This window comes from Pollicipes pollicipes, unplaced genomic scaffold (assembly GCF_011947565.3).
Source record: "Pollicipes pollicipes isolate AB1234 unplaced genomic scaffold, Ppol_2.1 Scaffold_3087;HRSCAF=3621_pilon_pilon_pilon, whole genome shotgun sequence".
Classification (NCBI taxonomy): domain Eukaryota; kingdom Metazoa; phylum Arthropoda; class Thecostraca; order Pollicipedomorpha; family Pollicipedidae; genus Pollicipes; species Pollicipes pollicipes.
In genome coordinates this window covers 37,644,028-37,671,221 of record NW_023596225.1, presented here as the reverse complement: position 1 = coordinate 37,671,221, position 27,194 = coordinate 37,644,028, and the positions used below count along the sequence as shown (strand labels likewise).

Here is a 27,194-nt window from a genome sequence, read left to right as displayed (position 1 = left end):
AACCACCAGAATACATTACAGACGTACACACGATACATATTGGCCATGGGCAGTAGGAACATCGGGCTGTCTTCGTATCGATAACAAACCAACTGTTTATGGAATATGTATATGAGCAGTGAGCCGACTGCGCAAAATTTAGCAACGAGTCTGATGATGCACGTGGCAACCTTAAGCGGCAGGCCATAATACTTTTCGAGCTTGCATCGCGCCGCACCCCGTAGTCGTCCCGCCGCCGTTGGTGCGAGTGAGTGGCGAGCGTGACGAGTCTGTTGTTTACTGCAGCATTTTTGTTTTGCACTAGATGTACCGGAAGCAACGTGCTCGGTCCATGTCTATCTATATTCCGCCGTGATCGGTATGCACCTGTCTAATGAGCCGGCTGTGTTTGGTCTGTACCGGTCTACATTCCGCATACTCGGTCTGCCTGTCTGCGAGGCCGGGCGTGCTCGGCCCAAGCCTGTGCGCAAGGCCGACAATGCACGGTCCCTATCCGGCTGCTTATTCGCCGTGAGTGTTGAGACACATATGTCCCCGTCCTTAGGACGCCGACATGCGTTGCTGTGTTTAACGTGTCAAAATGGCATGCGGGTGAAATCATGGATAGCCAAACCGTAGTGCAGAACACGACATGTAGATGTGATACCAGGATGTCAAAACAAAAAATGGACAGCACGTCTAAACAAACAAAAGGCAGCAGCGCATGCTTGTATGAATCTGGCTCATGGCATCGGTCGGATCCTGGCTGCGTTTGGCATTGGTCATCACTATCTCAGTCTTCCGCGGCAACATTCGTGCCTCATAACAAAGGATGGGCTTTCCATGCTCCTTGCACAGCTCCCTACACTTCCCCGTAAGACCGTGCTACTTAACCATGTAACAACTAATTTATGACCGGTGCTCAGTGCAGAATGCTAGCCGGCTCCCGCATAGAAACAGGGGCACGGAAGTTCTCCTGAATTGGGGGTGTGGACATAACCAAGGTGGTTGCCTTTTCAAGTGAGGCTGCCCATGGCTGAATGCTAAAATTCAAGACAGTTGGAGCTCATCTCCCTCCCTAGAGCCTGCACCCCTGCGTAGGCGTATTCACTTCTTACGCCGATTTAATTTTAATGATTTTGCTGAGTAAAGCTTACAAAGCACATATTCATGCTTGCCAATTAACTTGGTCTGATCAGTTTGCAGGTATACACACCTGCCAGCAATAATCCCCTTTCACTGGTAAAGAGGCGGCTCGATATTAAGGTTGCATATCTCCAACAGCCAACGCGTGCACATTTTCGCTTTTTATGCTGATAGAGTTTCAACCGCTTGACATATACACCTGCAATAAGCACACCATCATGCTCCCATTATATACTAAGCATTGCCCCCCCCCCCCCCCCCTACCCCGGTGATATGCATCTGACCCCCAACAGCTTTATTCATTATTGGCACCAAGGCAGTTCGATATCCTGGCCGCCCCATGTCTGCAGCAGTTCTCGCATCAGGATTTGCAATGTCGACACCAATTTCAGTTGTTCGGTCTTCAGTTGCTGGCTGAGCAAGCTGATATTGGCCACATAATGGGGCTCCCTTGAACTATGTGCAATATTTCAGCTGTGTGGAAATTTGTGGGGCAGCGTATAGACATTCGTAGCTTAGCAAAAATAATCCGTCCCATGGCTTTCAAAAACGTGGTAGAAGGACTTTTATCATCAAGTTTCGGCACAAAAATTGATTATTTTGCACTGACGAAACCGACCATTATTTGGCAACAGCGCTTTCAATTCGTAGTGGATCCATAACGTACCCAGAAATGATGCCGATCCTAAGCCGCTTCAGGAGGCTGCGGGAAGGCAAATATTTTAAGACGGATTTGATGCCGATCAGCCCCTTTGGCTCGGAGCATGGAGTTGTCCGCAAACTAATCTCATTAGGTTTCGGCCGCATTTGGTGACTTGACCTGACCCAAGGTCACCATGTCCTGGGAAGGACAGGGTGTCGACTACGGCACATCGATTTATGCAGGTTTTGTGCCAATCGGTCCAATACGCTCAGGGGATGGGGTTAAGCTAACTTATAAACTAAGTTCACGTAGATTCGGGCCTATTTGGGTGATTTTTCATTTAACTCAACCATGTTCCCAGATAGGCTCTTATATCGATAATAGCTTCTAATTTTTTCCATGATGCTTCGATTGGTAAAGGGTTCATGCAGACTGACTCTGTAGACTGGGAGCACGGGGTTGTCTGCAACATAATTTCATGTAAATTCGGCAATTTTTGGTAACCCTTGACCTACCCAATCATCATGTCCTGGAAAACAGGTCTTGTCGGCGGTTTAGTCCCTCTCCGAGTCACGGCCCGCAGTTCTGCGATCAGAAAACACTGCGGCACTGGTCAGCGTGGCGTGAGCGCTCGAGGTCACCACCGTTGTGCGTAGCGCACTAACATTAACTAAGTCACTTCTAGCCTAGGTTCATTGTACTTCACGGAGGAGCCGCGAGTGGCCTGACTATCGTGGGAGCACGCTGCAGTGAAAGAGCGAGGAGGCGGGGCTGGCCTGTTGCCGTCGGGAAAGATATGCAAGGTATGAGGAAACCATTCACCAAATGAAAAACTCTAAGTGATGAAGCTATCTCAGGCAGCACGTATCATAACTTATTAAAGGTAAAGCAGGCAAAGTTGACAGTATGATCGGTAATGGAACCATACAGTGTACCGAGTACGGTGCCATCTAGCGATGCCGGAGGCAGACACGTTTGCAGTGACGCCGCTGATAGTGCTGATAGCGCCACCTACGATGGGGGCGCCGCATGCGGTGTGACGGGATGCCAAATATGAAAGACGAAGGCCTGATGATCCGGAACACCAGAAAGGCAAAAAAGTCGTCAGGTGCTTTAGGAATAATCCATTTGGGTCAGCTGAATTTGCAGCTCTTATATGACTTGCTATCCAAGGACAACTTGGACAATGATGTATGGATATTGGATAATGATATGGATAAGCGGACGAATGTATGGATATCCCCGACGAATTACGCTGCTGGTCAGGTGCGGGACAAATACGGGACAACGAGAGTTCGCAAGGGTTTTCCAATGAAAATGAAGCCCATCAATCCTCAAAACGTCCCCAAGTTGGTGGACTGACGGTCTGCGCACGAGGGCGCGACACCACCTGTACTCATTGACCGCTGCGTCTTTCCACGCGATGGTCCGTTTTCTGATCCGTCAGAATACGTTAGCCCCGGGCCACCACAACACCCACTCGTTGAGATCCGGGTTAAGTTCTTATCCGTGTTTTGCAGCTTTTGAGAATACTTTTTGCATGCTTATCGAGCGGCTTATATCAAATCGCTGTCGCATCGCAATGCTGCAGGGCAAACTGGTCTCGCTAGACAGGTTACTCGACAATAAACAACAATTTATGCAGCTCAGGTTGTAATGAATCTGATATTTTTGTTGAAAACCACTTGAGCCTATTGTTATTGGTCCTAAAAAGGAGCGCCTAAGCTTTTAGAACGCGTGACGGCCTGGACTATTCGAGCTGTTCAAGTCGAGACTTGTACCATAGTTCAAGTAAGACTTACGCTCCAACAACATCTTGCTCGCAGCACCGTTTACGTTTTGCTGAGTATTTGGTGGCTTCCCAATACCGTGTCTGGACGGGATGCGCTTAGAGACGTGGACCCCTAGTCACACGTGGTACTAAAGATAATTCATAGGACTGAAGGGACCAAAGGATGAAGCGGTCAAAAATGTCAGTATATCTGGTTTGGAATAATCCACCAATTACATCGCCGGCTTGAGCTAGTACGACGGCAGGGGTGTCAACTTGAGTCACATTCATTTTTAATTTGCATGCATTAACAACTAAACTGAAAAGTGCCGGTGGTGATAAGGCACTGGCATCTGCGCTACGTTAAAGGGAATGTTCTACATTTGAACATGTTGAAGCAATCATCATATATGATGACATAGGCTCACTTATAACAATCGTTATACTTAAGTGGAAAAGTTTGCTCTATGCAACACAATTTCTCTGTTTAGTTAGGATGCTCCTCAAGGCGCCATTATTCGATTGTACCATCACACCTTGCACAGCATCGATTGAGAGCCAATTGACGGCCGTTATAGCCTGGAACCGTGCAAGCGAATGCTAGATATAGATGACTCGACAATGATATTTTGCTTGGCCTTGATCGCCGCATGACCAGTGAAATTGCAGGATTTGAATGACGTAATTATGGCGTCGTGGATGACTGGGTGACCTTGAGATAGTTTGCACATCGTCGTGAGGCGTTTAGCTAAGAAACTAGAGGGGTTTAGGTCCTAACAAGCGCAAGGCTGTGAGCTGCACTGAATGATCTTTAAGATAGCTATTTTAGTTCAAAACCTCATACAAAGGAAAAATAAAGAACTCCCTTAGGCTTGATGGGAGCCTTCCTAGAGATTTGTTCACTTCTGGCCCACCGCATTCACGACACTTTAATTTACAATTCAAACGAAGGTGAGAATATTACATATGTCAAATAGACGTCACTGTGCTTCGCAAATCAATCATTCGTCGCGCTGCTAATGGACCAAATGTTTATCTAGGACTGCAAAATATTTCGTGATGTAAAAAACGTTAAACACACACCTTAAACATGCCTGACATTATCGAAATACCTCCTCACATGCAAAGCCTAACTAATGCTTTGCACACTAGAACCTTTACGAAGCTCCTACGGCTTTAGCATCGTCTGTTCAATGCGAAATATTTATGTAACGCGTTCGGCGTTCGTGGCTTATTTTGAACTTGATGTCACTGTATGTTCGCCATTATATTCGTCTGTTTAATCGCTATTTTATGCCTCTTTTTATTGGTAGTTTTTTGGTCTGAATATTTCACCCTACTTATACGTCTCTTTAATAGTCATTTTTCGCCTGTTGATTCGTCATTGATTTGTTTCTTTGCCATGATTATTTGAAGAACTGATTTACCAAACATTTTGCCATTCAGTTGCCATATTTCGCATGTTTGCGTTCAATTGAGTCACAATTAAACATACCTTTTGTACAATCAGCTATGTTCCGACTCGATGATGAAAGGTTAAACCTCGTTGGCGAAATGCCACAAGATAACTGACAACGCTTGGGATATTACTCCTCTCACTGAGCTGGATATCCAAGGATAAGTGTTCAGAGACATTCTCTCTTAAGCTGTGCTCTTTACCTGCTCTTTGCCAAGCCTTTTCTTACCTCATTTGTGAGATCCAGCGGTTTTGTTAAGATGAGACTAAATATCAACAAGAGCAAACGAGAGGTTATTGAAAGACATGTACCTTTCTAGCTGTGAGCGCTGATATCATACTAAATACTATCGCGCACCTCATGCCTGTGTTCGTGAATGTTGACGCACTTCTTGCCGAGAGCACGTTTGTAAATGTTCAGGTTGGGAGGACCAGTGATAAGGCCAAATGACATTGATTACCAACTTCCAGCATATCGCGGTGTACACACACAAGGACGCTGGGTACAATGTAACAAAATATGGCGGCCACAAAGATGGCGATGACAGTTAGAACATCGCACGTGGCGCAGCTTTCAAAAGATAACGGCAAGAGTGAGCCCCTTGTGGACAATCCCACGCCGAGCCAGCACATTCTCCTGGCAATACCCCTGACCACGCCGCCTCTCGTGGTTCAGCGCGCCGTTTACTGCCTCGTAACTTGGTCACGTGTTCAGCCCATTGTCACCGCAGTAAATGTGCCAAGTTCCGAAAGGAAAGGAAGGAAAGAAAAGGAAGGAAAGAAAAGGAAAGAATTCTTTTCTTCTAAGGAATTCTCTTCTAAGGAAAGAATTCGTTGGGAGTTCAACAGCAATGTTGCTAGCATCTTGCGTTTACTTTTTAGATTCCACCGGCGGTTTATTCACATTCGCGTTCTAGAGGACACAGCGCACAGTTACGAAACTGCACAGAGGTTCTCAAATAAGTAGTCTGGAGAGATTAGTGATTCAACCACGAACAGATACTACAGACATCTAGTGCACACGCAATACACACATTACACGTTTGTCTCGAATTCATCGGCGCGACGCTACCTAGTACACACATGTGTGCACTTGTTTCGACGCTGCCTATATGCGTGCGCTTGTTTCGACACTGCCCATATGCGTGCACTTGTTTCGACACTGCCTATATGCGTGCACTGGTTTCGATGCTGCCAATATGCGTGCACTGGTTTTGATGCTGCCTATATGCGTGCGCTGGTGTGCAAGCGCATGACTGAGCGGGGCCGTACTGCCTGCGCGGTCATCAAAGCGCGGTCAAATTACTTATCAATGAACTTGAAAGCATGCCAGAAGATAATTTGTCTTAAGAATCATGTAAAGCAATTCTTAGGTCTTGGCTAATTCGTCTTGTCACTTCTCTCGGAAACCTCTGAAACTCCACTGGTCGGACAAAGTATAACGCTGAATAAAAAAACGAATCGGCCAATCAAGCGGGCAGGCTCCCATTGACGTGCTTGGTAACAACCGGTGCGCATATTCTAGATGAGGGTTCGAAAACATTCGAGCTCAATAAGGGGATTTCCATGTCAGTTTGACGGGGGTGGACAGCAAGCTGAGTCGTTCATATGTAAATTATTTGCAGTCTGCAGTATTGTCATTCAAGTGCAGTATTGTGCGTATAATTAGCAATGATCAGGCTGTGCGTGTTTAGGATGTTTGTTCTCGACGGCGTACTCAAGGGCTCTAGGATTTGTAGCACAACTGACCTGTTTGCCCTGTCCAATTGTTTCGGCAAGCAAGAAAAGCACTTGTTGTTTCCTGCTTGCATAGTTCCTCAAAGTTGCGACTTAATTTGCTTACTACAGTAGATGGAAGCTTAACATCATACGTTATGTGTCGACCGTTCTATCTGGACACAACTTAAGTGAAACTATATTGACAAATCGCTGCCATTCTTTCTCTCCCTGCACACAACACTGAGTGTTACCATGCTCTTTGCAAGAAGTAAGTTATGCGCCATATAGATAGCCATATGACGAAAAGAGTACTGGAGCGGCACTTACAGCTTTGTGCGCTTGTGCGTATTGAGGAGCCCTGCGTTTATGGGTCACTCTGCCCTGTTTACCAAGATTGGTACCGTTGTCAACACTGCGAATGATGAAGTTGCATGCCGGATTTAATATTTGTACAAAATTAAGCACTGTCGTCGATTACATGCACTCGGCTAAACCGATTGATAATCGAAGTGAGCTTGAACTGATTTTGTTATTTCCCAAATGTGTTCAGCTTGGTGAGAAATTCAAGTCAGTTCAAAAGCCAGAGCGAGCCGACACCAATGCACCAGTTAGTTATACAACTGGAAACATTTTTACGGCCCGGGGATCACTGTCAATCGAGCTGCAATAAGGAATAAAAAAGTTACTCTTGAGGTACTTAATGCTGGTGAAGCACAGGCATCGGCCGGCGGCGACGTCCAGGCAAAAGACAGTGCGGATCAAGTCCAGCATCCTCACGTGGTGAAAGCACAATTTATGCGCTGACGTAAAGCTATGAAATTATCGTAGCGCTTCATCGGCACTATGTTTTGTGTTTGGTCTGAATGGAGGTCGATGAGCCAGTATTCTACGGGGAGGTAAACGACGGTAACTAAACTCGCATCGCACATGTATAACTGGATTTCACGTATTCACCGTTTTCCGGGCCTCTCCCAGACAACAAGTGCTATTATTTTGGACTGGGTTCTAGATCTGGCGGGAAAGCCTCGCGTCCAACGGCGTCACGGAGCCATCCGCGGAGGCGAGGGGCCCTCTGATTGGACGGCACCGTTGCTGGCTCCGCCCCTTCCTGACGCAGCGCGCTGTCCGATTGTGCACGAGGGGCTTCCTCCGGGCCTTGGCTCTCGTTTCCCACCTCTCTTCCTCGCGCCGACTACGCTCGGGGCAGTCCGAACGGAACAACATAAGACGTTGGCCCAGCGATCGCCGGCTGCGTCGGTCACCACCGCAACTTCTTGGCCGAGGTGAGGCTTGCTGCACAGTGGTGCTTGCTTAGACGGAGGTCTGAGAGTTTTCTCCAGACAGCTTACAGCCAATTGAAACTTGTCTTTCAGGTCAAGAATGTGGTGTTCGAAGGCACAATCTGGCTATCGCTTGTCAGCGCGTTGATGCCTCGGAGCTCGAAACCGATGTATACCTTTAGTTGCAAACTTGGAGCATCATGCACTAACCGAATGGCTAACAGTATGTATGAACGTCTGCTCCTATGGGTCAGGGACTGTGCGTTCAAGGTGCGTTGGGGAATTTCGTGCGTGCGTGAAGTGGACCTTCCAGATTTTTTTTGTGTCTGGAATATTTTCAGCTGTAATTGTGGAAAAGCAATAATCAAACGTGTTTCCCCCTTGTTTTAAAGTCCTCTTTTTATGCAAGATTTTGTGCAATTTAATTCATTTTTCTCCGCAATCCGCTTCTTTGGCAAAGCTCTTAAAAGTCACAACACGATTTATTTTAAAAACCGGTTCCGTATTTGCCACGGCTGCTGCAATCCTCTCATTTGTTTTTCATTGAGAAGGTAAATAGTCATTTATATGAACATCCACGGCAGGAACGTGGGCAAAATTTTACAATGAGGATGAGCACTATTTACAAATCTTACCTAAAAATAAAAGCAAGCGCGCCGCAGGCGCATGCAATGTCTCCCGTTCCGTAAAAAAATAATGCATGCTCTCGTTCTGTTTTCATTTTTACCGGCCTGTCTGGCATTTGTAACCGTCAACATGGAGTCACGTACATATTCTTGCATGCCATAAAGTTGATAAGCGGAGGGGCACGTGAACCGGGGGCTACCACATGCGTACACCCCTGATCTATGGGTGACGTTGCGTCAATAGGGATTCATATATACCCGGGGAGCATTAGTAGCGGGTGAACAATTCCTCCCGTGAGAAACTTGTTCGGTCGCATCACGTTGACCAATTTCCAGTGTCCGAATTTTCCCTTACGTTAGATGTCTTGCGCTGGTCCAATTTCCCCTTGACGCGCTTTCTTCAACCGCAGATGTAGACATTTCGGCTTTCTGGTTTTCTATACAAGCGCCATTAGACCAGACAGCTATACAAGCAAAACTGGTGTTCCTACATATTCACCTACAGATGACTTCAATCTCGACATTTTAGTAGGGCCCTTACCTGAATTTGCGGCACATCCATCACAAGAAAAAGCGGGAAGTTGTTGATATCCAACAGCTCTCAGCTAACATGCCAGCGGCATTGTACCAAAGCTGGTAAAATCAGAAAGCTCCCTCAGATGTGTGGATCAGTCACTGAAACCGAAAACATGCCGTTCAAGCAGCGACTGAAGCCGTTGCTGAAGCAAATCTACGCCGGTCCACTCGGCACCCTCCGCGACATCTGTTGACGGACCCATGTACCAATGTCACAGGCCAGCGCACGCGATTTTCGATCTCACATAACCGCGATGCACATGACGTAGGGTCGACTGTTCTTAGTGACTGATGTTCAGCGCGCGTGTTGGAAAATACTGGCTTAGTGGGGATAGTTAGCATGTTTCTATCGTTGTTCCTCGAGATATGCTGTATCCATATATATGATATGCATATGAGATATGGCGTGGGGTATGCAGACGTCCTTTCTCTCCCTTCGTGTTAATCATTTTCCATTGACACACATTGAAAACCATCATGCAGGCGTCTTCAAATGCCGCACCATATGCTGACTCTGTAAGGCTCAGGCCAAATTCTATTTTTGATTCCTCCCTAGGCAATTTTGAAAAGGCAGCCCAAGACGCAGCCGTTCTCAAAGAAGAATGGGAAGCATCAGTAGCATCTAGAGACTTGTTGCCCAAAAAAGCAGACCGGATCAACAACATTGAGTAGAGACCAGAAGGAACAAACCAGTAGGAATGAATTACACTTCCACGGCTCGCCAGAAAACAGAGGCGTATATTTGTTGACGACCCGGACTAGATGCAGGTCGGACGGCCAGGATGACCCTGCAAAATAACTGTCAAATAAACACAGCATACGGAACAGACGAGCGACCATACAGCCGCATTTGGCGATCAATTGATCGTCCGTTTCTCGTGAGGCTTAGCAGGTTGGTCAAGCGGAAAGAGGCGTCCACTTAACTCCACAAGATCAAGATCTTCAACTCATCAGGGTGTCAGTTCTTAGCCAGTGCTGTGTCCCCACAAAACCTTTGTCACAACAGTGTTACAAAATGAAAACGATGGTGCGGTATACAGCCTCTGGGCACCAGCTTCTGGGGGGGGGGGGGGGGAAGACATGCGAACAATCGGATGTTGAGGAACCCAAATATTTGACAAGTTATCCTGGAAAGCGATGGTGTAGACGCACGACCAATGGACGAGCCTACAAGAACAGAGCCGACATGCCGAGGACTGGAGGTGAAAATCCGTTTACGAACAGATCACGTCCCGTGCGACCTTTACACTTCCAACTTGTTAATCAGCTACGAAACCGTCATCGTCCACTCAAATGCAAATAACCCTAAAGTTTGGTACTGTTTGAAAACTCAGAATCAACTGTTGGGCATTGAAGTTTACATATCCGTCCTCTGTGGTCGTGCATTGACCCAGCACGTGCGTTTAATGATGTCATCATTTAACTTTGCTCAGTGGAATTTCTCTTGAAACGTCATGTTGTGTTTTGAGATGCATGTAAAGCTTTTCCGTACTTTCTTCGGAATGTGTTTTTCATACGAACGTATGTTGCTACTGGTCGTAGACGTGACGTCAAAAGTCAAAGCTGCATAGAGTGTTGACCAGACGTGTGCTCGATCACAAAATAGTTCGGGATCCTTTCATCTGATCCTACTTTCCTACTGAATCCGAGTTGCATATTCTTCCCGGTATTAGTATCCATTCTGAAATGTCAAATTACGGTGTCCAGAAGCATGTTAAAATTCCGCCCAAAATGTTTCTGGAATCTTTGTGGCGTTTATCACATAGCTGCTGTAGTCTGCCTCATGGTTCTTGTTTGCCACGCCCCTGCCCTAACATAACTCTGGCCATGTCAAAATAAGCTTCCCTCTGCACGCTGGATCACATGTTCTAGTAAGTTCATTGACTGTACTCGGATATTATGTGCCTTAGTAATAGCTGAGGACCACAAATGTATGACTTGGAACACGATAAAACGGCATATCTCAGTTATCTTCAGCGCATCTGCTTGCTGACACTGGAAGCCTTTACCTTGTGGCCATGCGATCTCAGTGCCACATGACTCACATGACAATTTGCCCCATTAGTGAAGGGAAAAAATGTTACACGGAGTTCAACATTACAACAAAAAGCCTTACGACAGCGGGAAAATTACTTAAATCGAAAATCAGCGGGGAGTGTCAGATAATTTTGGCAATGTCAGGGTTAAAGGACAAGGTTGGGAATTGCAATGGCACGATCGCCAGGAAGGCTATTTCAGTTCAAAACCACATACAAATGTGGAGAACTCTCTTTAAAGGAAGTATTCCATATTTAAATGGTGGTTTTAAATCTGAAATAGCCATCTTGAAAAACCTTCCGGTGCTGTTCACAAGCCCGCCCTTCTTAAGCCACCTAGTTTCTGGGCTACATAACCAGCGAAAATGGGGAACATATATCAGGGAGAGTATTGCAGTCACCGTGACATTCATGACGCCATAATAACGTCATTCCAATCCTGTCATTCCCCAGGCCATGCGGCCATCAAGTCTAAGAAAAATAGCGTTGTCGAGGCGTCCATATCTGATGTTTGTGGAGCCCAGTTTCCAGATATAACGGCCGTCAATTGGCTCTCATCAGTGTTTTGCAAGATACGATGACGTAATCAACTCGTGACGCACTGAGGAGAATGCTTACCAAGCTGTCAAAGAATTAGGCTGTTAAGACCAGCCCTTTCCAATTAAAAAGAATACCAATAGTGAGCTTGTTGCATCAAATCTGATACTTGCTGTACTATTTTCAAATGTGAAGCATTTCTTTTAAACAATCTACTTCAAATAATTGACGTTTCGGACCGCCTTAGCACAGGATTTGCAAATAACAAACATGAGAAAAGTAACTGTCGAGGATTCTCTTCGACATGTTAAAGGTCCGGCCCTCATACCAGTTTAGAAGAATCAGGCTGAGGTGTGTCTCTTTGTACACTGTCGGGGGGTGGGGGGAGGGGGGGGCAGGGGACAATAGTGACTTAAGCCCATGAATGCTCATCTGAGGGCCCACCTCATACAAACAAAAAAGGACTACTGGGGCAACGCAATGCAGCAAGCGACTGAACTGCTCTAACCCTAGTTACCTAATCTATATCACCTAAAGCATCACTATCAATATCGCCATCGTATATCGCTATTATCGCCATCACATCAGTTTCACATGGGAAATAATTTCTCAACATCAAAACAAGGTCGGTACAGATGAACTTTTGTTATGTTTGTGATTTTGACCTTAGGACGGATCTCAAAGTGGCGGAAATTGGGAGAGAAATGAGGATTTGGGGGTGGTTCAGGCCAACTGTATTGGCCAAGCCCCCATCCGCGGGATTGCCGCAACACTTGTGGCTCGTTACCACTAATGCCTGATAACACCTAATGTTCGAAATAACCCATTGTATCATAACCACTGACGCCATAACCTCCAATCCATCATAACACGCAACGTATCATAGCGCCTGAAGCTCGTAACTCCTAACTTATCAAAAGCCTGATGTTCATAACCTCTAACATATCATACCTCTTATGCATTACCACACCTAATGCATCGTAAGACCCAAAATATCAAATCACCTAATGTTGCACGACTCCTAACGCGTCACACACACACACAATCATAACACCAGTGTATAACAGCCCCCAGCGTAGACCTAACATCACCTGACGACACAGACGAGGGCTGGCGATTTTCAACCGCATGCGCCGGCAAGGCCCCTGATCGCGGGGCCGTGGCAGGCTGCGCCGCGAACAGGGGCGGAATGTCGTGAATGGAGAGACGCTGCGCGGAGCAAGCGACGTCACCCATGTAAAAATCTCAATACGGGTGAGAATGGTATAGTGCCCTCCCGCAATAGCCGGCATCCTATCATCCTCTAAGCGCGGCTCCGAGGGACGGGGGCTCGCCCGGCCCAGGATCGCCCCATGTCGATAACGCACCACCCTGTAGCTTACCTACGAGGCTACCCACCAGTTATATACGCAGTATGGTTTAAGAAGGTCGGTAAATACCGACCTTCACCGACCGCCTCATCGCTTTCGGGTCTGAAACCAGAGAGTATGAGACCGCACTTCTGCCTGATTGCTCCATCCAGTAATGGATCTCCCTGCAAGCTAGATGCAAGACCGACCAAGAGCGACAGAAACATGGCACATGCGCACGGCTTTGAAATATGGAGGCATGTACTGACTTCTCTATCGCTTTGGCGATTGAACATGCCGTTGTGCGAGTGGTCTGGACCGTTGGCGGCCGCCCGTTTCGATAACTGTCCAAGGGTCAACAAAGGGCTTCTCGGCGAGTTAATGTGCAGGACTGACCAAACTAGCCCAAACATGGCAGCGTGTGTGTGCAAATGCCACAGCTGCACCGACCGTCTCATCGCTTTCGGGTTCGAAATCACGCATGATGGGACTGAAACTTCCGCAGGATTGCTCTATGGCCCGCAATGGACCTCTCTGCAGGCTGGTTGCAAGGCCGGCCAAATCGGCACAAACGTGGCATGTGTGCCGTATGTGAAATATGAATGCATGTATCGACCGTTCTGGCTTCCTGGAATGAGATGGCCAAGCTTCCATGAAAGATAACATCCATTGGCTCTGAATGACTGGCGGTCGCCCGGCCGAGATTTACTCCATGTGCACTAACCACGTAAGCCGATGTAAACCCACGCACCTCAATGTGGATTAGCTACGATATCACCCAATCAGTTCCAAACGCGACAGGTGCGAATCTATGAAACTGCCAAGGCCATACCGACTTTCTCATGGCTTTCTGGTCCAAAATCACACCTTATCAGACCGCGACTTCTGCTTGACTACCCAAAGTCCAGCGACGGTTCTCTCTCGCACCTCTCGGACTTAACGGACGTAATTTTTGTTCTGTCAAGCTAGATTCAAGAGCGACCAAACACACAAATATAGGACATGTGCCGTATGAATATAAAAACATGTGCAGACCATTTTATCTGCTTTGGTGGTTCAAAATACCATTGCACAAGATATTCACACACACACACACACACACACACACACACACACACACACACACACACACACACACACACACACACACACACACACCACACACACCCACACACACACACACACACACACACCACACACACACACACACACACACACACACACACACACACACACACACACAACACACACACAACACACACACACACACACACACAAACCACACACATGCATGTGAAAGTGTCAGAACTGTACCGACCGCCTCGTCGCTTCCCGGCCCAAAATTATGCATTTAAGATACAAACGTCGACTTCGTTGCTCCAAGTCAAGTAACAGACCTCCCTGCTAGCCAGACGCAAGACCACCCAAGTTAGCACATACGTGGCACGTTTACACGTGTGTGAAAATTTTAGACATTTACCGGCCATTCTATTATTTTCAGGGCTGGAATTGTCCAACAACTCGCCGCTGGAAAGTGAAACGCTATGAGTGGACAACTCTGCCAGGGCGCGATATCCTAGCTCACAAATAATGCTACTGTAGCTATATATCGAGGAAAACAAACATCAGAACAAGAAAGTCTTCGCGGGCTCATATCACACACACACCCCAAAAAGCTTCAGCTGGGCCCCGTATGGGACCCAGCTTGCGTCTCTCGTTTCTGTAGTCTCCAAGCTGCGTTGCTGATTCAGCTCTCCTTGCGTTATCTCTCCTTGCAAACAAAGGCACGCCTAGAATAATTCATATGACAATTGTTTACAAGCTTGCATGTCCAAATTAATTCGAGTGAGGCACGCAGGGTATCAGTTTCGCAGGGCCAAAAGTTCCGTAAGTAAAAAGCTTGCCCGATTAAATAGTCGTCTGAAAAAGTTAATGACAAGACTACTCGCGTCGTTAAAGTCTACATGGATAAATTCGCATCCAGTGGCTCGCCAATAGTACAAATTGTTCCGGAAAATAGGTTTTGCAAACGTCTTTAACGCAAATGCATGGTGCAGACTCGAATATTTGCCCCGACATGTTTTTCATGGACGAAGTAAGTTTCACATCAGTTCTCGCAAACAAAAATAGAATTCCGATGTATGACGTGTACATCCATATTCAGCTGCAAACGGCCGTCAGGAATGCAGTGCGTTCGATGAAAGTACAGCACAATCACAGACAACGGAAAGTTACATTTAACTCACGTCCATACTTGCTATGGTTACATGTCACATGCCATGCATCCTGCTAACACCATAAGCTGTGCGTCATTTGAACTTTCATAAACCCGTGACACTGTCACACCAAAAGGTAAAAGACACAACTCAAACGCAACCTAACATGACAGCGGACTAAACACGTGCTAATCTGCATATATTTCGAAAATAAACAACACTCAACCAATGATTGCCAGCTTGTTTTGTAACGGTTAAGGAAGGTTAAAGGGGCGCCGTTTCATTTTGAACTGTACGATACTAAGTCCATACTCTAAACACCATCGGACCTCAAGCAGCTGTTATCTGCTTGTTTGTCAAAAAAGGCGACAGGCTTAGAACCAGGCGAGCACAGCTGTCCATGGCACCACGAAAATAAACTCAATGAAATGAATGATAATGGTAATGGCAATAATGCATAATGGATCATGTCAATGAAGATACCTGGGGCGATTGGGCGTTCTCTCATGGCGACAGCAGAAGGGAGGAAGTCAGCCTTTGTCGCCTTCGTATCCGCCATGAGTACCGAACTCACAGATTTCTTCTGCCAGGTCAAACGCCAGCTTGTCCTCCGTGTAATAACCTCTTACACGTCACTCATGTCCTGGTGCAGTGCCGCCATCCCGAAGCTGGGCGTCGTAAGTTACTACGGCTCTTACGCGCCGCGAAGACTCCGCACCCCACACTCAGTCATTTAGGAGCAACCGATGTATGATGCGAGGATTCTTTTAGATTTTATGAATCATATTGGTTTTAAAACAATCCGCTCGCCTGTCTTATGTTCCGTGACAGTGTACGACTTCAACTTTGACACGCCTAATTCAGGCCTGATGACCCAAGGCACATAGAGCGCTCTCCACGCATAGTCTAATAATTGCAGACAGCGAAAACAAGCCTGTGGACGCTGAATGGCCGGGGCGATCGACGCGCCCCTGATATCCCAAACACTACCACTGTTGTTTCGTTCACGTGCCACCATCCTAAGGACTTTATTTATCGCTGCTGATCATTACACCCGCGTAACCTGACATAGCCCGAGACTAGCCTCTGACGTGGCCCGAGACTAGCCTCTGACATGGCCCGAGACTTAGCCTCTGACATGGCCCGAGACTAGCCTAGCATGTCAAAGTGGGTGAAATGGTCAGTTTACACATTCCATTGCACGCAGCATACTCGCATGCTAGATAAAAACTGAAATCGCGTTGCGTCATATGGAGTTATGAAAGGTCACTGAGCCCGCTTGATTTTCGGAATCGAGTGCTCAGCCGATCATCTGTTTAAGCCACTTTTTGACTGAAGCTAAGCCCGCATCGATGAGAAATTACCAAGTCCGTGCATTGCGCATCACAAACAGCGTGCAAAACGGCAGATACCCCTCAAAAACTTTGAGAACGGGATTTTATCTGCGTGACCTGACGTGACACGCTGCTTGAATTGGTCTCAAAATATGAGGAATTAGGCTTTATGTCAGATGTTTCTGGTCGCAGCGTGTTACCACATACTATTTTCCCGCTGGATCGATGAAAAACTGGTGGACGGGGAGGGGAAGGCGATTTGGATCCCAGCGGGGCGAGTGTTAAACGTAAACGAGCGGTATGCAGCGGGAATCTTTGTTTACATCGCCTCCACCTTTTAAATCCAGCTGCTGCCTCACAGTTCTCATGGATAGCCACGCCACGCCGAGCCACATCGGCGCCGCCATAACCCGGCGTTGATCTCGACGCCATCAACAGCGGCGGTGCCGCTGCCCAGCGCGCGGTGCCTGTTGCAGCGGTGATCGGCTCAGCCGTGCGCGCCGCTTCGAGGCGTCCGTAATGGGCTCCATGTATCCATCAGAGCGGGTAATTGTTCCTTCGCCGCCAGTTGGCCGGAGGCGGATCCATCAGGCGGTATCGGGGGCGTCTATTGGGGCGGCGCGGCCGCCGTCCCCCGGGCGGCACCTCTGGACCGCCGGCGCCCGCTATCTCCCTCTGTTGACAGGCCAGCGCCGCTCCCAGGGCACCGCGGCCGGCGCCGGCGGCCTTCTGTGGCACCGCCGCGGGCTCTGCGCCACTGGCCATTGTTCACACCGCGGTGGGCTCACTGACGGAGCAGCGGCCGGATCACACTACCGCATGTCCTGCGAAGTGTATTGCTGAAGCATGTGCCGACCGTGCTACACCGACAGCGTAAATGCAGCCTTGGAATGTTTCACCAACAACTCTTATGTTAAACTTCAGAGCGTCTAGTAGCTCTGACAGGCGAAAGCAGCCCATACAAGAAGGCATGTAGGTCATCACTTTAACATGCGATGCCGTCCTTCTAAATAAAGCAGGCTGCACGGTATCAGCACCATCGAGCTCTGAAGTTTCCATTAAAGGGAGTTTGCCACCTTTTGGCACGTCTCACTTTTTGTCAGACCAGACACGTACAATTTGATCGGTACTACCATATTTCTTCAAGTGCCTCTAAAATATTTTATTTGCCTTGCTTACGAAAGCTTTTAACGCTCTTTTCAAAGGAAAATAAATACAAACGTAAGGTGATTATTCCGCGAATGCGACGAAGCGTTATGTCATGGCTTTGAGTTCTCTCCCATGACGTTCACCACAGAAGCTCTTTTCGGAGCGCAATTTGGCTTTGGGAAACGGATTATTACAGGGCCTTTAATGCCACACTGGCTCAAACTTCAACCAATGCACTTCACGGTAACTGGCCCTTGCCGACCGCTGTTCCCATCACAAACGTATATTTGTACTGACCTTATTCATACCAGTGGAAGGTGCCATTTTTAGGCCCACAGGCCCGTAATATGCCGATTAAAGCAGCTCAAAAGTGGCGCCTCTAACCCATGACAGCTGGCACGGCCTTCAGCAGATTCCGCCGTCGTCATGACGACGGTGGTCGCATCCAAGGTCCTGGAAGTACGTCGCAACTGCAGTTGCCGCGGACTCCGGATACACTGTAGGGCTAACGAGAAGGAAGAGACGTTTTGCTATCACGGAGCGTTGGCAGTATAACTTGGACTCGAAAATAATTGCAACTTATGTCCTTGTTTTGCACTGATGGTGCTGCAGTAGCGCTTCTTAGTGGTATTGAGCATAAATAACAATATTTGGACCACTGGACGTAAATGGTCCTAAGGGTTCACCAAACATGTTTTTGAGAGTAGGGCACTCCAAACTCGCGAGCATTCTCCGACCCGGCTGTACAGCTGACAGTTCCCAATGAATGCATCAGCATGGGCAGGCTGAGTTTGGTGGGCTGAATGAGAATGATTTAGTATACACTGGAGTATTCTCGACAAAAATACCATGATATTAATTTGTCCTTGTTTATTATTCTTTTGTGCTCATGAGTTTGAAATCGATATGTTTTGTGTGTGGTGAATAAGGTGAATCGGCTCAGAGAAGGGCTGTCACTTATGGAGAACATTAATGTTGATCAGAAGTGAGCAGGCTTTATCATTGCTCAGTCGAGTACACTCGAGGCGCGTAACATGCTCTTGCAGACCGGTTTGGATTTAGGATATCGCTGAAAAGTGGCAGTCATTTGAAGTGAAACCTTGATTACATCTTGATAATGACGCAACATAGAAATGCTCTAAGGTTTTTTGGAAGAGTATCGTTAGGAACGACCCATACTGAGTTGGCAGCCTCGGATATCAAACGACTCAAGTGTTTTGGAGGATACGCCCAGGAAACCTTTGCTCCCCAGGCATACACCCAGGAAACCTACGTCCACTGGATCTACGTTCACGAAGCCTTCACCCGGGAGACCTACGCTCACTGGATCTACGCCCAGGAGGCCCGCGCTCACGAGACCTATGCTCATGAGACCTAGGCCCACGAGGCCTACGCCCAGGAGGCCTACATCCACTGGACCTACTCTCACGAGACCTACGCCCAGGAGGCTTACGCTCATTGGACCCACACCCAGGAGACCTACACTCACGGGACCTACGCCCAGGAGAACTGTGCTCACGAGACCTATGCCCAGGAGACCTACACCCACTGGACCTACGCGCACGAGGCCTACGATGACATAATTCCCAAATTATCGAGTCACTGTTGGCCGGTCGGCTGCTACCTGTCGTGGAGATGGTTCACAAATGCTGACTATTAAAGGCGCGAAATAGCGATGTCTGCTGCTCCATGGTTCTGTGTTGCATTTCACCACCGTTACGAAAAGGTGTGTGTGTGCGTGTGTGAGAGAGAGAGAAGAGAGAGAGAGAGAGAGAGAGAGAGAAGAGAGAGAAGAGAGCGAGAGAGAGAGAGAGATAGAGAGAGAGAGAGAGAGAGAGAGAGAGAGAGAGAGAGAGAGAGAGAGAGAGAGAGAGAGAGAGAGAGAGAGAGAGAGAGAGAGAGAGAGAGAGAAGAGAGAGAGAGAGAGAGGAGAGAGAGGAGAGAGAGAGAGAGAGAGAGAGGAAGGGGAGAGAGGGCGAGAGAGACCACCTTTATAGAATTTGTACGAAGCGTATAACAATGGACATTGGTGATAAGTCCATGTAGGCAGACCTAAGCATCCGAATAATCGCATGCGTTGTGCGATTTCCCATACTGTCCACTGACAGGTATGGCCGGGAGGCGCTGCAATGACGTACTCGTCGCAAGGTTGTGCAACGTTTTTATAACGTGCTCACAAATTTCGAACTTGGGTTAGTGTTTTGAAACGTTTGAAAGAAACCTGTCTTGTGACACGAATTCATGTTCTGTCCTTTGCGATTATATATATATATATATATATATATATATATATATATGTATATATATATATATATATATATATATATGTAATTTATCTTGGTAATCACTGTTTTCACGACGGATTAATGCGCTGAGACCGCTAAAAGCAATGGCTCACTACGCTGAGAACGCGATGGAAAACTAAAATAAATTCAGCGCATGACGCCTAAACCTAGCAGCCGTTGAAGGGTCCGTGGACCGGTGATGCGGCTTTGTCGCAGACCAGACCAGGCCAGAGACCTCGGCGGGGTGTCTGCTGAACTGTCAATGACGACGGATGAGCTGAACACTTCCTGGCGTACCCCTTCCAATTCGCCCGAAGGCTGCAGAAGCCTGCCCTCCTATCGGCGGCTATAATCTAACGGCGGCGCTAAATGACTGCCGTGGAAAAATTTGCTGACGCTACTTATTTAGTGATGGTTCACCGAGCTCTTTATAAACCGATAGAATTCAGAGACTTTGTCGATTTGTACGCATTCTACAGAGATATTGACAACACCGTGGACGGAGATTGTGTAGGGAAATGGAGTCACAAATTTACATTGAAATGACCAACCCGTGTTCGTGTGGGATATCCTACCTTTAGTCAGAGCCGATAAGCGAAAAAGTTGCGCAACATAGCTTTGAATATGCGCGCTCGCAAGCCTTAGAAACAAAAAATCGACATCCAGCGTTGCAGTCTCCGTCAGCCACGAGGGGTGTGGCTTGCTGCGAACACTTGGCGGCAGCCATTGGAGGAACGGAAATAATGACCTGCATGAAACATGCATTTTTAATGCCTTTAGACGTCGCTTCCTACGCTTGAAACGCAGTCTGAGGCTTGCATTATATATATATATATATATATATATATATATATAATTTATCTTGGTTATCACTGTTTTCACGACGGATCAATACGCTAAGACCGCTAAAAGCAAAAAGGGTTTTTAGACAGCTTTAACATTGGCAATGAAATGGCTCTTTCACGCAATGCCATCGACATTCGATACCTAAACTGCAATAATCAAACTCAGAGTTTGGTTCTAACAACGAACTCTAATTTGTGTTATTATTCATCATTATTATTGTTATCATTGTTTATATGATGTATATTCTATTATTGTATTATTTTTTATTGTTATTCAACTAATTTTAAACAACATCTGTTTCTTTGGTTCCTACCCTAGTTGCCTCTGTGTTCATCCCACTTGCGCGCGTGCTTTGGCCTTTTCTCGTGGTGTTTTTATTCATCATTTGCAAAAATATTCTAAGTTATTCGATTCTCAGCCTCATTTCCATCATAATTAATCGCTGCCCAAACTTCTGCATCACAAAAAACAGTTGTTGTCCGAAACTTTCGATTTACGCTTTAACCTGGTTGAAAGCCAACTGCTTGTCCGTTGATGCCGCGATTGGTGCTGACGTACTTCAAAACACGAATAACTCGGAAGGCCATATTTCACTGCCCTATGATGTTTCAAACACATGCATATTGATACAAAACATGCATACCTTGCATTTGCTAGATCTACACAATTTTTTCAACTGGCCGTTTTTACAAACTATCAGTCCACGCTTTAGTCTACAGTGCCTACCGTGTTCAAAAATGAAGCAGCTCCGCCCACGGTCCCCGTCATGCCCGCCCCAGAGCGCCGGCACAATGCACCTGCCCGCTCGTATCCTAAGGCTATGTTGTGCCGGGTGCATGCGTTGTAACCACATGAGCTCACCGCCAGCCGGGAGGGTCGTATTGGTAGACATGATGCCGAGACACGGTTAGCCCGCTCCGAGACGGGGTGTCAGAAACAGCATTATATCGATATTGCAGACGTCCGAAAAATTCGTTTATTAGATGATACACTTGAATGACGCTCTCATCGGTGCGTTTCTAATGCATGTGGAATTATACTCCTATTTGCAGTCAAAGCGCGCTGTGGGCCAAAATATGCCTGTGCCTAGTCATGACCATTTTAAATGCAGTCCCTATATCTTTGAACGCTTTAGGACATCAAATCGTACATCTAGAAGGTAGTGCTGGCGTCTATTTCACCTATACGATTTTTAGATTTAAAGAACGGATGGACCTTCCCAGCACCGCGAAGTGGTGCTGAAATCTGGTGGTGGATCAGGACGAGTAAAGGAAGAATCCACATTTTTCGTGTTGCCGTAGCCATCTATCTGTCGCGAGGAGAACCCCAAAGTTGTAAAAACACACCCAGACCAATCTTTAAACAGCACGAATTAATTTTGAAAGACATTCCGAAGGTTGTCTCACGACGGTTGCTCGCGCACGCACGGCACCCGTTGCCAGATGCCACTTGCAGTGGGCAACGCCATTTGCTTGTACGGAAACTGCAACCCCAGCCATGGTTTCCCTCGCTCCCGAGGCTGTATGCGCACAAGCCTAGGCCTTTTGAGGTGATTTAGTTCACTAGTCAACGCTGCAAAACAGCGAACATTCTCAGCCATAAAATGACCTAGTTCATTTGTCAGCCTATTTCGACCTATTCATTTCAACACGAATGAGACCCGTCACTTTTTCGGTTAAGGATTCCCCTTGAGTAGAACACTAGGGGCACTTTAGGGGCACTGTTCCCGGTAAGGGCTAAATGACCATTACGTCCAACCCCGGGTTGTCTTCCGACCATCATTCTGGTCCCACGGGGGCGGGATCCCAAGGTCAATGCGAAGACCCTCGGAGGGATACGTCATATCACATTAGCCCCCTCCCTGACGTGGGAGACCTTTTGACCCGCACGGTTGGCACCGGGTCGACGAAGGAACTCTCGTTATGCAACAAGACTCCTGATCGCCATAGGTGGTCCAATATTTGGCACATAGACTACAGTTCGGCTTAACGGGCCGATGTTGGAATTGGGTAGGAAGGGCCGCCGTTCCGTGCTGCAGGATCCTGATTGGCACAGGACCCTGCCATTATCTGAATGTAAACACTCATCATAAGTTTTCATGTTTTTCCCCATTGTCAGAAGGCCCCGACCACGCAAGGGCTCTCTGGCATTCGGGGCTCAGACCACGTCCCTGTTCAGCAAAGTTCCCTGGCCAACTTGAGGCCCCTTGTTGACACAGGATAACTTGTTAGACACTGCGGTCCCCTGACCAATCTTGGGGCCCCGTATTGTCGCAGGGGAACCGATCAATGTAAATCACGGGGCCGGCCTTTTCCCTCCTTGGGAAATGCGCCCACAGAGCTCAGACCGACATGCAGCGCATTGCTCGATGTTGGTGATCTCTGGCCGAAAAAGAGAAACGCATTTTTCATGAGCCCCCAACCGGGACAAGAGGCCCTCTGACTGACATTCGAGATCACGACCCTGCGGTAGGGGGTGGAGGACGTCCTTAATGTGACCTACGGTCGGTTGTTCGAACCCTTCAGCCTTCCAATCGGGCCCTATATTTTTGGTCTCGAGAGACCCTCCGGCCTCTCACAGCTCCCCCTCATCACGCTTTCTGACCTTCTGGGGTCCACTTACCACCACATGACTCCTGTTAGGTACTGTGGCCCCTGACCAACACGGGAGTCCCTCATTGCGTCAGGGACCCCAAACATTGCAAATTGCGGGCACCGGCCTCGTTCCTGCTTAGCAAGAGGGACGTAAGGACTATACGGACACCAAGCCGACCGTTTAGCTTCGTGTCAAGGCCCTTTATAATGGGAGTAGGGAGCTCTAATAAGAGGGCCCCAATGGAAGCCCTCTGGCTGATATTTCAGGTTACGGTACTACGGGTGGGGGTGGGGGTGGGGGGACGCGCGGGCCCGAGTCCAATCGAGGCCTTTATCTTTCATCCCGAGGCGTTCTTCGGCCCCTCCTTTGACCTTTTCCAACAAGGCCCAAGGGGTTCCTAGCCGACACATGACCCCATGTAAGGCACTGTAGGCCCCTGACCGACACAGGGCCCCGGCCACTGTTTCAGGGACCTAGACCAAGGCAAATTTTGGCTCTGACTGCTCCTGCTTAGGAAATGGACACCGTTGTCTCGGGGGGGGGACCTCAAACCGTTTAAGAGACTCTCTGACTGATATTCCAGGTCGCGACCCTTTGCTTCGGCCCGAAGGACCCCTTGGAATCTAAAGGTTGGGGGGGGGGGGGGGGAACGGGCACCCTGTGCCACCTGCCCACACCACTGCTTACAATGATATCATGTAATAAGAGCAATAAGAAATGCAATGGTAATCACAGTATGTCTGTTGCGTTTACAGACACTCAAGCATCCGCCACAACAACTCTACTGAAGAGAAAATGGACTACGCGGAATACAGAACTAAAGGTGGGTACCTTTTGAGGTGAATAAAGGAACAGGAATAACATGCATGGGCCCAAACGTGAACCCTGAATTGACGGCAAGTCAATTTTTTGACGCTTTTGCTTCCAAAAAAAGCTTCCAGCGCGGATGACGCAAATTGACGGCAAGACAGATTTGTTTCGGAGGAAGGGCGCATACTTTTTCTGAGTTTCAACTTTTTAAGCAGCTCTTGTGTTGCCGGAGACCCCATTGGGAAAGGAAAAATGGGAACGGGGCAATGCACCGAATATACGCAAAACACCAGCCATGCAATAAATGCTACGTGGAGAAAAATCGACATGCGCTGTACCACCAGAAGTGGTGAAGTCGGTTATGGCTCTGGCTTCCAGCGCGGATGATCCGCGGTAAGCATTTCTTTGGTAGGTGGAAACGTGTAGTACCCTTTAAGGACAACCTCTGGCTGTTAGTTGCCACACGCTGGAAACATGTTTTTTTAGACGGGTCGAGCTTTCAAGATCGTGAGCGCGGGTCTCCTTTCACTGAGTCTTCGCCAGATAAGCTGGCAGTCTCATTCCTGCTGAGTATGCTACGCAAGCGATTCTGTCTGGAGCACTGTGATGTACAGTCACTGGACAAGTTTTCAGAGGTGCAGATATATCGGGCGTTAAGCTCTGTTCGCCGGCTCTCAGTATGCTTCCTTACTCGTGACGGTCATTCACATGCGCTGTACCACAGGCACTAAGCTGCTACTTTGTTTTATACAACCTTCGAGTTGCACTATAGTGTTCTATGCCCACTACGCGAATTGTTGCAAACATTAGAGAATGTTTCGGAAAGTCATGTTCCGTCATGAATGTATTAAGTTTGAAAATTTCTGCTGGGTGCTATGGGTCATATCAGGTTGTTCCCAAGCGTAGGTGCATATTGGCACGAATAAGGCGTCATAAAAGCACAGATTGATAGCTTTCATATCACAAAGTTAAAACTCTTTACATTTTTCAGTGTATTAGTCAAGCGTAGACCTTTCAAGTGATTCAGGTACATTAAAATTTGAGGTAGATTTTCCACATGGTGTTCATAGTGACATGCCAAAACGCAGACACATTTGGGGCCGGACCTCAGAGGCCTGGTAGTCTCCCATCAAACAGAGATAGAATTCCCCCCTCGATATGAGATGTCCACACGTTATTCGACAGTGAGGTGCGCAACCTTTCTCCGCATTCCGTTACTGAGCCCGCAGCGAGCCGGTTTTACCCGCGTCGGCCTCTCAGGGAAGGAGATGGTGGACTACATCGCCGACTACCTGGAGGGCATCCGGGACCGCCGCGTGTTCCCGGACGTCAAGCCCGGCTACATGTGCGACCTCGTGCCGCCGCAGGCACCCAATCGGGGCGAGCCCTGGGCTGACGTCATGGCCGACGTTGAGCGCGTCATCATGCCTGGGGTGAGTTTGATGACGCCACCACGAGGAGAGTTGGATGGCGTCATCGTGGCTGGGGAGGGGGGAGGGCGGGGGGAGTGGAGGGCGATGTCATTCCAGGGGTGAGGTTGGTAACGTGATTTCTGGGGAGAGATGGGAGACGTGTCAGGACAGGATTCATTACGGTGAGGTGCAACTGACATACCCCGGGGAGATTGGGATGCAGTTGTCATGTCAATGCTTATAGGAGTGACGTCATGTCTGGAGTGGGTGGCGCGATGCCAGTGGAGTCGGGACAGTCACGTCAGACCAGTCACACTCGGCGTACACATTGTCTAGCTTCGCGATGTCCGAGTGTATGAGCGCGGATGTTCTGAGTTGACATGTTTCAGCGATGTTGGAGGTAGGGTCGGTGACGTCATCGAGTGGAATGCATGGGGATATATTTTACTTTGCTTTGTTCGAGTTAAGGCGCTGCGGCCTAACGAGGCCATTTTACGTATGTGGGGACTCGACGCCACCGTTCCATTAAGTTGCAAGCATTTAGGACCGTTTTTCTTTTTTTTCTATACCGTTACCCAACACCAGGTAATCAGGAGTGTCCTCCCGCTATCCCAGCGACGCAATAAGCCGTACGTTAAACCAGAAAACATAAAATCAAGTCGCAGCACTCCCAGCTAGGAAAACGAAACAAACGTTAAGAGGCAGGCGAAGAGGTGGTGCAGACCCGAAGGAATTGTGTTATGTAATAGGCAACGAAAAATCATACATGAGAAGGCTCAAAGAAATTATTAGCCAAAGTCATCTAATGACAGCCCGCTAGAACCACCCAATAAGCTACAACCACTCATTCACAGTGTTAGTAAGGGTTGTACAGTCACGCAAGTCGAAGGGGCAATTACCTGGTCATTTTCGTGCTGGGTTTTGATCTGGATGTCCAGGGAGTCTACCCAGCTAACCGTTAACAGTTACCGTTGCGACATGTACGGTCATGTACATGTCATGTACATGTACCGGTAACCATGCGACATGTACGGTCATGTACCCCGGGAGAATGACGTGGTTCGATGAGAGCCGCTGGAGCACTAGATGACGCACGCCGAAGCCATAAGTACGCTCCCCACAGAGCGCGGCACTCACCATGAAACCATAACAGTGTCAGGCCGGTCGCTACTAAAGGTAAGCAGCAGTAAGGCGGGCTCAACATCCGTTCTTTCCGTGTCGAAACATGAATTATACATGATACTTTGGGACTGCACCATATAAGCTTGTTTTAAATCACCACATTTGTACATACGGAATGTGACTTCGTGGGGCCTACAGGAGAGCTTACGTAGATAAGTTAATGATTGCCCAAGGCGAGCTCTTTCCTGTTCAGTGGTGTGAGAAGTTGGTCCTTGGTGTACCTATCGACAGTTGGTACCTAATTGTA

The 27,194-nt window shown here is 47.9% G+C and overlaps 1 protein-coding gene across 1 annotated transcript in view; it reads left to right on the top strand.

The window, feature by feature from the left end:
• Window positions 1-7,916: 7,916 nt before the first annotated feature.
• The window catches only part of LOC119090419 (histidine decarboxylase), a 51,993-nt gene continuing 32,715 nt past the window's right edge, over window positions 7,917-27,194 (top strand). Inside the window, exons 1-3 of the mRNA XM_037213219.1 lie at window positions 7,917-7,997; window positions 24,299-24,366; window positions 25,614-25,786. Coding sequence (XP_037069114.1) covers window positions 24,339-24,366; window positions 25,614-25,786 — 201 coding nt within the window. The 5' untranslated portion in view covers window positions 7,917-7,997; window positions 24,299-24,338. The remainder of the gene's footprint in view (window positions 7,998-24,298; window positions 24,367-25,613; window positions 25,787-27,194) is intronic.